At 39.0% G+C, this 14,217-nt stretch overlaps 1 protein-coding gene and 1 non-coding gene across 2 annotated transcripts in view; one reads left to right on the top strand and one right to left on the bottom strand.

Annotated features, from left to right (window-relative positions):
* The window catches only part of LOC131914899 (cytochrome b-c1 complex subunit 2, mitochondrial), a 30,094-nt gene that overhangs the window by 356 nt on the left and 15,521 nt on the right, over positions 1-14,217 (top strand). The window contains exons 2-6 of the mRNA XM_059267678.1: positions 2,095-2,178; positions 2,280-2,429; positions 4,600-4,664; positions 6,635-6,691; positions 8,272-8,396. Coding sequence (XP_059123661.1) covers positions 2,095-2,178; positions 2,280-2,429; positions 4,600-4,664; positions 6,635-6,691; positions 8,272-8,396 — 481 coding nt within the window. The remainder of the gene's footprint in view (positions 1-2,094; positions 2,179-2,279; positions 2,430-4,599; positions 4,665-6,634; positions 6,692-8,271; positions 8,397-14,217) is intronic.
* On the bottom strand, positions 11,928-12,035 carry LOC131902830 (U6 spliceosomal RNA). Its single transcript, XR_009377116.1, has one exon. It is a non-coding gene; the product is annotated as a U6 spliceosomal RNA (small nuclear RNA).

The following is a 14,217-nucleotide window of genomic DNA, read 5'->3' as shown; positions in this document are numbered from 1 at the left end:
AGCGACTCTCGGGAGACTCCTGAAGGTCACTGGAGAAGCAGGTAGGGCGGGGGCCGACGACACCCAGGCCGCTGGCTTTCCGAGCTGCGGCCTCTGCTCCTGAGTTTAGCCTGGAGCGTCAGTTTCCCCGGTGCTTGCGAGCGTAATAAATAATACACTGATGCGGTGCGACGCTTATCACGGTGCCCGTACCTTCGTTCCTGTCAGTCCTGAGTGCCGGCGTTCGTAACAGGCGATTTTCTCGGTCTCTGATTTAAAGGCTTTCCTCAAGGCTCCTTCCTAACGCCAAATTATGTAGTTGTCAGTTGCAGAGAGGGGAGTACCTCCTGTGTCAGCAGGTTATCACCGTAAAACAGCGGCTATCAAGAGACGAAAATGGGAGCACCTGAATTTCAGCAAGGGCTAATTTGCCCCTACTAGCCGGTTCCATGTGGAGCTTTTTGTTCCTAACATCCCTTTGAGAGGGTGCTTTTGGCATCTAAAGGTCAGAGGTGGTGCTGAACATCTAACTGTACAACAGCAGCCCGTTCAGCATAGAATTATCAACGCCAAAATGCCAGTAGTATCTGTGTTGAGAGACCTAGACAGTGATGCAAAAGTCCAGGCCTTGGGAATGATTGTTTCCATGCTACTTACAAAAATGTATTGTAGAATTGTATAGATATAGGCTATAGTTGTATTCCTTGTGCCTAGACCAACCAATTGCTAACAGTCCTTTGAGGGTAGAACTGTCTTTCTTAACATGAGGATAAATTGTCGTGTGTATTATTAAAACGAAATAGAAATTATATGACAATTGAGAGGATGAGTCTTTCTTGAAAGGAACCAAGAAAAGGGCATAATTTTTAAAATGTCACTACCCAGAAACACCTAAATCTTGGTTGGTAATGGCACTGTGGATTAATCATATGTGGACTGCTATACTTGGATATTGTGGAATTATATCTTGGGAAATTACAGCCCCAAATCACTAGTGGCTACATACACCTTATCCAGCAAACTAAGTTGATAATGACAAAGAGCTCCTTTTGATTCATAATTAAATAGCAGGGCTGAAGGGAAATTAGTAATACTAAAAGCAAATGAAGACCAGCAGCCAGATTAGCCCAGTACTAGGTCGTACAGAATAGGAGCATTGTAGGCCTTTACAGGGCCTTTGCCAAAGGACAGCAACGTGTTTATTGAGTCTTGGCAGCATGAAAATTTATTTGCTTGCATGTCCATTAGTAATTCTGCGAACCCTAAACACAATTGGACTATCAGAATAACTTTATGCTCTTGTGTATAACTTGTAAATATATATGCATATGTGAATAAAGTCAATGCATTTTAGATCCATCATCCAAGTTATTACATATTATACTGAGAATCTGCTGTTGATTTAATAGTTCCTTGTTGATCTTAGGATGGTGTAGGTCTTTGGTCAAAGAAGCTAAGAGCCTTCCTTGGTTGAATATGATTTGTGTAGCACATAAAAAGAGGAAAATGCAGTAGATATGTTAGGGGCTTTGAGAAAAGGTTCTTAAAATGATTGAAGAGATGGAGCTTATTTTAGCTGGAAAATAAAGAAACTGACAGATTGAAGAAGCAGTAGTGCTGAAATCTATTTTTAAAGTGTTGACATAACAATCGAATTGTTCAAGAACTTTGAAAACATTACAACTAGAAGGAAACACTTGAAACCTTAATGAAATAATTAAAAAATAAAGAAAATACTTAGTTTTTTTAAAGAAGATTGAGAACTCAGTATTCTCTATAAATCACAAATAGATAGAAGTTAAAGAATGACTTAGACCAGGCATAGTATAAGCCTGTAGTCCCAGAGAAATTGTAAATTTGAAGTCATCCTGGGCTATGTAGCAAAATTTTTTCAAAAAAAGGAAAGGAAGAAAAGAAGAGAAATACAGAAAAAAAAAATAGCTTGGGTAGACTGATTGGCTAATAAACTTATTAATGAGTTACTTGTCTGAACTTCCCATGAAGGCGGTGATTTACATGAGATCACTGTGTTATGTGGCATTGCTGATGGAATGCTTTTACATGTAAAGGACTGTTCTTGTGATAGCACACGTAACCTGTCTTTGTTGTTTTTAGAGATTTTATTCCCTCAAAGTTGCCCCAAAGGTTAAAACTTCAGCTGCCCCTGGAGGAGTATCTCTGCAGCCTGAGGATCTTGAGGTTAGTCCCACTGATCTGCTCACTGGAGAGCACATCTACTTTACTTAAACTCTTTGGTAAAAGACAGGCATTGGTCACATCTTTGTTCTATTTAACTACAGTTTACCAAATTACCAAATGGTTTGGTGATTGCTTCTCTGGAAAACTATGCTCCTCTATCAAGAATTGGCTTATTCATTAAAGCAGGCAGTAGATATGAGGACTCCAGCAACTTAGGAACATCTCACTTACTACGTCTTGCATCTAGTTTGGTAAGTATCTTTATTATTTTAGTGTTTGAAAATGGTGTGTGGTCTTAGGCCTGTAGGGAAGAAGAAAAATAAGGGGCCGAGGAGATGATTTAGGAAACCCCTTGCTGTGTAAGCATTGGAACCTGAGTTCAAACATCAGCAGTAGTGCTGAACACCCTTAGTCTTAGCACTCAGTAGACATAGGTAGGTAGATCTCTGAGTTCCATGACAGCCAGGGCTACACAGAGAAACCCTGTCTCAAAAAAAAATCAAAAAAGAAAAAAAACCAAGCCCTAGCACCCATGTAAAGAAACCAGTCCTAGCCGTGCATGCCTGTACCCCTGGCAGAGATAGACAGACCCTGTGAGGTTGCTGTCTACCAGCCAAGTCAGAAAAGCTATCTTCAGGTTCAGTGAGAGGAGACCTGTCTCAAGGGTCTAAGGCAGAAAGCAACAGAGGACATGGCTACTATTTCCTCTGGCCTATGAGTGTATGTGTGGACACACATAAAAGCAACCCAGGCATCCAGGTACACTCCTATAATCCAAGCACTTGGGAGATGGAGACAAGAAGTTCAAGAGTTTGAGGCTAGCCTGCGCTACACCAAACCTTGTTTTGATAAAATAGTAGAAGCCTGAAAGAAATGCCAAATTTCTTTCAAAGAGATATTTGTTTACTTGAGCTGTTGTGTCATATTTATACAAACTGGGTACAAGAAATTTATCCTCTTACAAGTTTTAAAGGCTTGACGTTAAAGTCAAGGTGTTATAGTAAGTCAGAGCATTAACAGGACCGTACTTCCATAGGAAAGAATCCTTCCTTGCCTCTCTCTAGCTTCAGATAATCCTCAGCTTAAAGCTGCATCACTCCGATACCTACTTTTCTTCTCACTTAGCTAACTTCTATCTGTCCTTGTGTCCAGATATCCTCTTATAAGGACACCTATCATAATGCGTTTAGAGTTCCTGCTAATCCAGTATGATTTGACCTTGATTTATTTACAAAGACCCTGTTTCTTAATGAAGTCACATATCCAGATTCTGAGTGGACATAAACAGGGCTTCTGTTCAACCCTGTAAAATCCCATCATGTAAAGTGAAAAACTACAGGATGTTGGCCACAGACAACAGTTGTTATTATCCAATTGGATGCTGGTATTGAAGCATAAGAAATCAGTAGGGAAAGCAACAATTTTTTAATAGAAATTTTTCAATTTTTCAAAAATGGAAAAAAAATAGTACTTTCCCATATTCAAGTCTCCCTCTCCCCCCTCCTTTGAGATTATAAATATTTCTGTCTTCCCTTTCGTCCCGCCAAACTCTGCCATGCACCCTCCCTGATCTCCTTCAAATTCATGGCCTCTTTTCTCATTAATTGTTACTGTGTGCATTTACATATATGTTTCTACACATATATTCTTAAATATAATCTGCATGTTACTTACATGCATGTTTTCAAGGCTGACCATTTGTCACCAGACAACAGTTGATATGCTCTATGTGTGGGAAGAGCACCTACTCTATTCCCAGCTTTCTCCAGTTGCCTGTAGTTCATTGTAGGATTGAGACCTCGTGGACTTTACCCCCTCTTTGACATGGCCATTGGTGTCATCCTTGTTGGGTACATCTACAAAACATTCCTGCACCTAAGGTTAAGGAGACATTGTAGAAGAAAGTTTGGAAAGACTGTAAGAGTCAGAGGATCAGGAAATTTGAGTGAGATTGTGTCTCCTAATAATGTCAGGAACTACGCCCAGAAAGTCTCACCAATATACAAGTCTAGTAAGCTTATATTTGCTAATGGAATTTCTACACAATTATGTTTTGTATTAAAATCTAAGCCAGGTGTGATGGCATGTGGCTTGTAATTGCAGTACTTAGGAAAGCTGAAGCAGGAAAGTCCATTCTAGAGTTTGAGGTAAACCTCCTGCCCTACTTAAAAGTTACAGGCTCCCCTGTAAGGAGACTTTGTCTCAGAAAAACAAAACAAAAATACACATATATATGTACATACATGCAATGCATTTTGTTGAAGCTCATAATTCTTATTAAAAAGTACATGTTAATTAGGACCTACTTAGTAAAATTCTGTTTGGATCTGCTAATACTAATTAAGAGCATAGATTTTGATGTGATGTGTGACAGACCTGGCATTGAACAACTATTAAGGAAAGCATCCTTTCTTTTTCAAGACTACTAAAGGAGCTTCATCTTTCAAGATAACCCGTGGAATTGAAGCAGTTGGTGGTAAATTAAGGTTTGTTAAATAGTAACAAGAAATAGCCAGGGCTGGAGAGATGGCTCAGGAGTTAAAAAGGTACATTGTTCCTGCAGAGAACCCAAGTTTGGTTCCCAGCACACACATCAGGCAGCTCACAACTACTATAACTCTAGTTTCAACACCTTCTGACCCCTACAGTCAGCTACATTTATGTGCACATAACCCCCTCTCCGACACATACTTAAACACATTAAAAATAAAGTCTTTGGGGTAGAGGGTGCTGGGCATGGTGGCATGTGTGTTTAATAACAGCACTTGGGAGGCAGAGGCAGGTGGATCTCAGTAAGCTCCAGGCTTACAGTAAGCTAGGACTACACGGTAAGATCCTGTCTCAAAGGGGGTGGGAGGACACAGAAATATTCACTTATATGGTGACTCCTCTTTGTTAGCAAAGGGAGTGAAGATTGCTTAAACAGAAGGGGAAAGTTGTTGAATTGTCATCAAAAATGTGAAACATGGCTATGCATACAGTAGATATATGTGTCTGGGAGTAGATACTTATAGTATACACAATATGCAGAAGATTTCTGATTGGGAAAAGTAAAAATCATAAATTGGGGAGAAGAGAAAAACTAAAAGGAGAGGGGACAAAAGGTAGAAAAAGGCTATTCACCAAAGAGGAAACCAGTAGTATCAGCAGTGTGGTGCTGGGATGCCACACCTGTGTTTTTTAAAGACTAGAAGCTAAAAGTCCAGTTCAAGGAAATGGGTAAAGAATGCTAGCCATGATAGAACTGATAGAACATAAAGAACTAATAGTTTGAGGCTAGAAATATCTCTGTGGTTAAGAATGCCTATTGTTCCTCCAGGGGACCTGTAACACCAACTCCAGGGGATCTCACACCAGCATCTGGCCTTCATAGGCACCTGGGCACACATGGCACATGCACACATATAAATAAAATAATCTTTTTTGAAAAAAGAACTAATGGTTCACTTCCTAACTACAGAGCAGTTAGGAAGTGAAATAAATCTGTATATCTGCCTAAAGAGTTTAAAGACAAAATACTTAGGGTTATGGTTTCTAGAGTTAGGGAGAATAAGAGAATTGTTATCAAAGGGTTACAAAGAAGTCTTGAATATTTGTCCTTTTGTTTTTTCATTGTAAAGTATGTAGAACATAAAACTTGCCACTTTAAATGTACATATGGTTTCGTGGCATTAAGAGGCTTTTTTTTTTTCCCTAGTTTTTCGAGACAGGGTTTTTGTTTTGTTTTGTTTGAAGCTGAGGATCGAACCCAGGGCCTTGCACTTGCTGGGCAAGAGCTCTACCACTGAGCTAAATCCCCAACCCTAAATATTTTCTTTTTTTGTTTGTTTGTTTTTTGTTTTTTTGTTTTTGTTTTTTCGAGACAGGGTTTCTCTGTGTAGCTTTGGTGCTTTTTCCTGGAACTTGCTCTGTAGCCCAGGCTGGCCTTGAACTCACAGAGATCCGCCTGCCTCTGCCTCCTGAGTGCTGGGATTAAAGGCATGTACCACCACCACCTGGCAAGAGGCATTTGATAATTATTACCAGTATCTAACTCTGGAACTTCATTATTGTCCTCAGCTGAAACTCTGTCCAATAAACTGACTTCCCATTCCTTTCATCCTTGGCCACAATCATATTTTTTCTGGTTTTGATATCTTTTTTATTGGAATGTTAGCTTTACATTTTGCTTTCATTTTGTTCTTCTTATGAACAAATTATACAAAATATGTTCATTAGTAACTTACTTAATATAAGGTCCTCAAGGATCATCCATTTCATACTATGTGTCAAAACTTGATTACTTTTAAAGATAGATTTATTTGCCATTCTTTTTTTAAAAATACTTTAAAATTATAGTTGAATAAATATTTTTTCACTGCTTAGTAGTACAAAGAATTGGATGCTTTAACAAAGAATATATATATAAAGCTATTTTCTGATTCAGATTATTTACTGTAATTTACTTTCAATTCAGTGTGACTGCAACAAGGGAAAACATGGCTTACACTATAGAAGGCATGCGAGATGATATGTAAGTACTTGCATGTATTAGAACATCTGCTTTTATGGGGCTACTAGGGACAGATAGTACAATGCTATATGTGTGTCATAATGAAATTCACTATTATATTAACCAAAAAAAAGTTGCAAAAAAGGTTTAGGAACCAGAGAAATGGTTTAGTGGTTAAGAATGCATACTGCTCTTGCAGAGAAGCTAAATTTGGTTCCAACACCCACATCTGGAAACTCACAAATGCTTGTAACTCCTGCTCTGGGGGATCCAGTGCCTTCTTTTAGCCTCCACGGGTACCTGAACTCAAATTTATGCATATATGCATAATAAAACTTTTAAATCTAAAGAAAAAAGTTTATAATAAAAGTAGAAGTAACATCTGCTTTTTTTAAGAAATATCAGGCTTGTTGGTCTGTTTGTAGGGCTTCTAGCAGTGGGATCAGGACTTGTCCCTGGCACTTAAACTGGCTTTTGGGAACCTATTCCCCATGCTGGTTTGCCTTGCTCAGCCTTGATACAGGGGGAGGAGCTTGGTCCTGTCTCAACTTGATGGGCCATGCTTTGTTCAAGCCCATGGGAGGCCTGCGGAGTCGGTGAGAGGGGGTAGATGGGAGGCAGGGGGAGGGAACAGGAGGAGAGGAGGGAGGGGAAACTGGCAGGGTATGTAAAAGAAATGAAAAAATTAAAAAAACAAAACAAAACCCACCAAGCTTATATTAATCAAGGCGACCTAGACTCAGAAAGAAAAATATCAAATTCTCTCAGCAGGTCCTAGCTTTTAATGTTTATATGTGGGTGGGGGTGTAGTTCATGACACTGGAAAGGGAACCACAAGGTATTAGAGAAGGCCAGGAGGACAGTAAAACATCTGACATAAAAGGAGAAAGGAAGCAACAGACTATGAAAAAATACCAAGTCGAGAGGGGCAGAGGAACAGAGGAGAAGATGAGAGAGGAGGATCAATAAAAATGTGTTTAAAAATGTCATGATGAAACCTAATACTTTGTATACTAACTTAAAAAATAAAACAAAGACTAAGCTGCTACTCAGTTGACTTTGTCACTGTGACCTTACTTGTATTCTGGAATATTATTCATAAATCTGGTGTTGATTAGGCTCCTAGCCACAAATAAGATTACAGTTTAGTATCTTAAATATTGATTTCACATTTTGTTGTGGTCCTGGAGATGACCTAGAGCAGTGGTTCTCAACCTGTGGATCATGACCCCTTTGGGGATCAAACAGCCCTTTGACAGGGTTCACCTAAGATACTTATTTGCATTACGATTCATAACAGTAACAAAAATACAGTTAAAAAGTAGCAACAAAAATAATTTTATGGTTGGGGTCACCACAGCATTAAAGGGTTGCATGTTAGAAAGGTTGACAACCACTGACCTAGAGCTTTGGGGCATGCCAAGCAAGCATTCTATCCTTGAGCTCCCACCCAAGGCCTTGATTTTTCAAGACAGTATTACTCCATAGCTTAGGCTAGCCTGAAGACAAAGTCCCCCAGCCTCCACCTACCAGATGTCAGATTGAAGGTATGTGTCATAACACCAGCATACATTTTTTACCTCATCACTTGTTTTCTACAGTGAAATTCTGATGGAGTTCCTGCTCAATGTTACCACAGCACCAGAATTTCGCCGTTGGGAAGTAGCTGCCCTTCAGTCTCAGCTAAAGATTGACAAAGCTGTGGCCTTTCAGAATTCACAGACTCGTAAGTACATTTGCCAATTCCATTCCATTACTTCCAAGATACTAGTTTTGAGAAGATATTTGTGAAGAAAAACCTATATAGACATGAAAATACCTCCCAAAATGTGCTCCATTATTTAAGAGTCCTGTTTGTTTTGTTATTACTAAACATTTGTATTGTTTTACACATTTGGTGGTGAGCAAATTGATAGTAAAATCCTGCATGTTCTCCCTGTCCCTCATTGTGTTGTGTTTTTGTTTTTGTTTTGCTTAGAACAAACCCAACAGCAGTTTATTTAATGCTTCTACTGTTGTAATTTACTGTTACTTGTTGCTGTCATCACTTAACAGGATCCTTCCAAAACACTCCACATTTTTTGTCTTATTGGTCTTTTGCTTGTTTGATTTAATTTCTATTTTTGTGGGAGTGTATGTGTTTCTGGGGTTTTGTTTGTTTTTAAAGTAGGGGGAAACAAAGTTGGGTAGGAAGAACATGAGCAAAATACATTATATGAAAAAATTTTTCACAATAAAAAATATAAGAAAAAACGTACTCCATAATTCTTAAAATAACTTTTTTGTATTGATATTTGTAATGTTTGATTATAGAATCTTGACAGATACGGCTAGCCAAACAAATCCCTAAACAAACACTGCTGACTTTTAGAATCATACAGCTTCTGGTAGGAGCAAAGATGAACAGGTAGACAAGAGTGAGCACCAGCTATAGTGGCTCTGACTAGCACTGGAGACCAGATGCAGGGCTCTCAAGAAAGAACCTGTCTGTAACTTAGTGAGAGGTTCGTGTGGCTAATATTTTGTGGTGATGCTTTGTGTCACAGAGGGATGTGATCAAATGATAGAATTGTAGAAAAGATGACTTACAGCCAGGCTGTAGTGAAATACGTCTTTAATCTTAGCACTTGGAAAGCAGAGGCAGGTGGATCTCTGTGAGTTTGAGGCCAGCCTGGTCTGCAGAGCAAGTTCAAGGACAGCCAGGAATGCCCAGAGGGAAGCCCTGTCTCTAAAAACAGAGAGAGAGAGAGAGAGAGAGAGAGAGAGAGAGAGAGAGAGAGAGAGAGAGAGAGAGAGGGAACTTATATGTGCAGAGTGGCTGCTTTTCAACAGGAGGGTTCCTGCCCTCATCTTATTCTGACAAAACATCCTGTTATGTCTCTTGGTGCTGTACTCATTTCTACCTCTAGGATTACTAATTTAGTCCCAACTCTGGATTCCTTGCCAGTGATCCTTCTGCTATGAAAACCAAGTGAATGTCCTTTAAAAACAGCTTATAAGTTAGAGCCCAAACTCTTACCTAGCCTTTAAAGCGTTCATCTGACCCCAGCCCCCTTCTCTTAGTTTTGTTATGATAATTTGTATATAAAAATTGTGCTTATTAACAGAAACCATGTACGTTTTGATACTTGTCTACATGTGTAATGTTCAAATCAGATTAAACATACCTATCTCCTTAAACATTTTTCATTCCTTAACAGTGAAGACTTTGAAGAGCTTTTCTTCTTTCTAGCTATTGTTTCCTGCCCTTACATCTTTTCTTTCTGTTGGTGCCTCCTGTAGGCGGATTTTTTTTCCCCTTGCCACCAGTCCCAAGTAACCACACAAAGGCTTATATTAATTACTAATGCTTAGCTGATAGCTCAGGCTCTTACAACTTAAATTAACCCATATCTATTAATCTACATTCTGCCATGTGGCTTTTACTTCTATGCCATTTTGTGTGTCCAACTCACTCTGCATCTGGCTGGTGACTCCTCTGACTGCCCTTTTCCTTCCCAGCATTCTCAGTTTGACTCTCCCGTCTAACGTTATTCTGTGCAGCTATTGACCAGTCGGCTTGTTTATTAAACCAGTAATAGTGACATATATTCACACAATGTAAAGGAATATTCCACATTTCCCCCTTTTTATCTAATTAAAAAGGAAAGTTTTAACTTTAACATAGTAAAACTATATACAACAAAAACAGTTATCAAGTAAGAATTACAGTTACAATATCTAGTCCATTTGTATTTGGCAGAATTAGAGAAAATATTCTATTATTGCTAGGCAGTGGTGGTGCACACCTTTAATCCCAGCCTTTGGGAAGCAGAGCCAAGCGGAATCTCTGTGAGTTTCAGGCCAGCCTGGTCTACAGAGCAAGATCCAGGACAGGCACAAAAACTACACATAGAAACCCTGTCTCAGGGGAAAAAAAAAATTCTATTATCTATTTTATCTTTGTGACTCTAGAGTTTTGTACCTAATTTATCTTTTATCATAACTAAGGAAAACTTTAACTATGACTATCTAGTCTTCAACTCCATTAAAGACCCCAGAAAGGTGAAATGTTACCTAACAACAGGGACATCTGGCTGCCTGGACAGTTACCCTAAGTTCCTCTGTAACATTGAGGTATCCATCTTTGACCTACAGGCCTAGAATATCTGACAGATTTTTCTCTGAAACAGGACATTTTGAAGGACTGTCCTACCCTGTCTTGGCAAAGTTAGGCAGTCTCTTTTCTTTGTGTCCTGCTTGTATAGTTTGGACAGCATACTGTCAGCAGTTGAGGTAAGGGCAGTTTTTTGCCCAAATGGCGAGCTTTTGCCATAAGGAAGGCAAACTCCATATAGAGTTTCTTCAATGTCCATTATCTTCTCTGAAGTAAATTGGTGCTGCAAGTTTGACTATTATGAGTTGCATAAACATAATACCTCAAACAAGAATAGAAATATACGTATATTTAAGACTAGTAGTTGGGTTTTTTGGGAGTTGTTTTTTGTTTTTGTTTTTTGTTTTGGTTTAAAAGTAGATTCAATAATCTACCCTTTTATCCTATGATTTCTATATACCCCCCCTTTTCCTTTCAGAATGAGATCCCAGCAATCCAGTCTCCTTTGTTTAATGTTTTTTTGACCATTATCAATAACGACTTGTAACCAACCCCCCCTTAAGTGATAATAAATATCCATAACTAATTTTTTGGGAATGTGTGTGTCATTCTCTAGACTACTTCCTGTTGTTTGGGGGCGCTGGTAATCTTTGGACCCTGAGAAATTTTAGGATAATAGTTAAGTCTTGGCTATAGTATTCTGTGAGGCTGGATCATCTCAGTTAGTAGCCTTGAAGCCATTCTGGATGCTGGATCACTTGGGCCATCTGTTTTTATTAGTGTCTGGTCCCTTGTTCTGAAAAGACATAAACTTTTAAAGGTAACATACATATCTGTATTAGTACAAGTATAGACTGTGCATTGTACACAAGTCAGGCAAAGATGATGTTTTTGTTTTATATTTGAGCAGGTAAAATATACATTACATGTTTTGTAGGATTTTTTTAGGTTTATTTCTTTATGTCTATAGCCAGGATTTCAAGAGGTCTTCCTTGATCAAACCTGATCATCTTTAACCTTGAACAAATTCATAGCCTCTCATTTCCCATGGAAATAAAAGCATAACCTCTTCCCCAAAGTAACATACCTTTTGACTTCTTTTTTTTTTCCATTTTTATTTATTTATTTATTTATTTTCCTATTATCATCTTGGTACAGTATAAAAATATGGAATTGCTTCACGAATTTGCATGTCATCTTTACGCAGGGGCCATGCTAATCTTCTCTGTATTGTTCCAATTTTAGTATATGTGCTGCTGAAGTGAGCACTGACTTCCATTTTGAAGTCAAGACATTTTTTAAATATATAAGTTGGTTTAATCTAGTATCTTTTATAATCCAGTGTCTCTTAGCAGCCAAAAAATTTAAAGACAACACAATAACATATGGGATCCAGACTCTCTGTATTTTCTATCTTTATGTGGATTATTTCTTTTATTTATATTACTTTACTCCCTTTTTAAGGACTTTATTATTTTAAAACTATCTTGTTTAATCTGTGACTATATATACTCTTTATCTTCTCTCTCCCAAGCCTGTGTATATTTTTAAACACACTGTAATCTGCTTAGAGGTTTTTTTTCTGTCTGGGTCTGTTTTACCAAGAATCTGTTTTGTTTTTTGATCACATGAGGCAAATATTTTTAGTTTTTCAAGACAGGGTTTCTCTTTTTAGCTTTGGCGCCTTTCCTGGAACTCACTCTGTATCCCAGGCTGGCCTTGAACTCACAGAGATCCACCTGCCTTTGCCTCCTGAGTGCTGGGATTAAAGGCGTGCGCCACCACTGCCCATGAGGCAAATCTTAAACTATTATGTCAGCTACCAACACTGCTCAGTTTAGCACATGGTAGGAGCACATGGTGATTTACACGATGGCCCCCTCTCACAGGCAGTTGCCAGGAGATGCTTTTTTGTACTGCAGTCAGCATGAGAAACTACGGGAACCCGCCACTCAGCTTAGCTCATGGCCAGCATGAAAGAATGAGCTACCATGTAGGTGCTGGGAATTTAACCTGAGTCCTCTGGAAGAGTAGCCAGTGCTTTTAACCTCTGATCCAGCTCTCCAGCTCCAATAGCCAGTGTTTCTTACTTTAGAAACAAAGTTCTAAGGCATACATTTGTCTGTGATTTGTGATGAACCTGGCCTGCTGTATTAATACAAGTATAGACTGTGCATTGTACACAAGTCAGCAAAGATGATTTTTTGTTTTATATTTGACTATGAGAACCCGCCACTCAGCTTAGCTCATGGCTCACTGGCAACTCAAGCCTACAGGCAGCAGGCAGAAAATGCATCCCTGTACCACAACCAGCATGAGGTACATGAGACTAGGAAGCTGCTCTTGGCTCCATTTCTGTGTGTCTAGAACCCTTTTCCAAGCTCTCTTAGGTTTTATGTGGGTGTAGTTGCCAAATGTTTGGTCGCCATTTGTAGGCAGAGTTTTCCTGTTCCGGCAGCACTCCCAAATAACCACACAAAAACTTAATATTAATTGTAAATGCATGGCCCATAGCTCAGGCTTGTTACTAGCTAACTCTTACACTTTAACCCATATTTCTTATCTACCCTCTGCCACATGGCTCGTTACCTCACATTTTACACATCCTGCTTCCTCTGTGTCTGCTAGCATCTCTCTGACTTCGCCCTTCTTCATCCCAGCATCCTTAGTTTGGTTGTCCCACCTATAGTTCCTGCCTGGCTACTGGCCAGTCAGTGTTTTATTAAACCAATTGAAGTGGCAGATACTCCCACCCCCAAATTAGACTTTTCTTTGTCTGTTTCCTCCCTATCTTATGCTATTCACAAATTACTCACCTGGGAATTGCTCAATCATTCTAGAAGACTTCCCAGATTGTTTTTCTTTTACTGTTTTTCATTTCCTACTGTTGTTTCATGTGCCCAGCTGCACACTTCCCTGCTAACATTGTACTTATAACAATTTTATTTCATAATTTTCCCCCTCAACATTTTGAGAGTGGCTGTTATATCTGAATCATCTCTGTGTTTCTAGTAACTAACACAGTGCTGGGTATCATGAGGTATTTCCAAATAATAAACAGATGTAGGAAATATAGTTCCAGAGAAGGCACCGAAGCCAGGGACAGGGACAGCAGTGCTAGGACACCAGTAAAGAGTAAGTCCAGGTCAACGGTAACTTTTGACTCCCTCAAACTAGTGATTAACCTAAGCTTGCCACTTTCATAGCTCCCCGTGTCCTAGCAACTTCCTCATTTCCCAGGGAAGGAACCTGGAAGTAAAGTCAGATTCAGATTAAATGAATTATGCTTGTCTTACAGAGACAACTTTTGTAGTCGCCTTTTTTCTGTGCATTCCACAGGCACCGCTTTAAAATTTACTAGATATTGTATGGTAACAAATTTCAGGTTTCTGCAAATTTGAATCTGAATTCTGTATAGGCTTATTGCTGGCTCTTAAATACCATAGTCATC

Source organism: Peromyscus eremicus, chromosome 1 (assembly GCF_949786415.1).
Source record: "Peromyscus eremicus chromosome 1, PerEre_H2_v1, whole genome shotgun sequence".
NCBI lineage: Eukaryota > Metazoa > Chordata > Mammalia > Rodentia > Cricetidae > Peromyscus > Peromyscus eremicus.
Note: the sequence above shows the minus strand (reverse complement) of the source record. Positions and strands in the feature narration are given on the sequence as shown.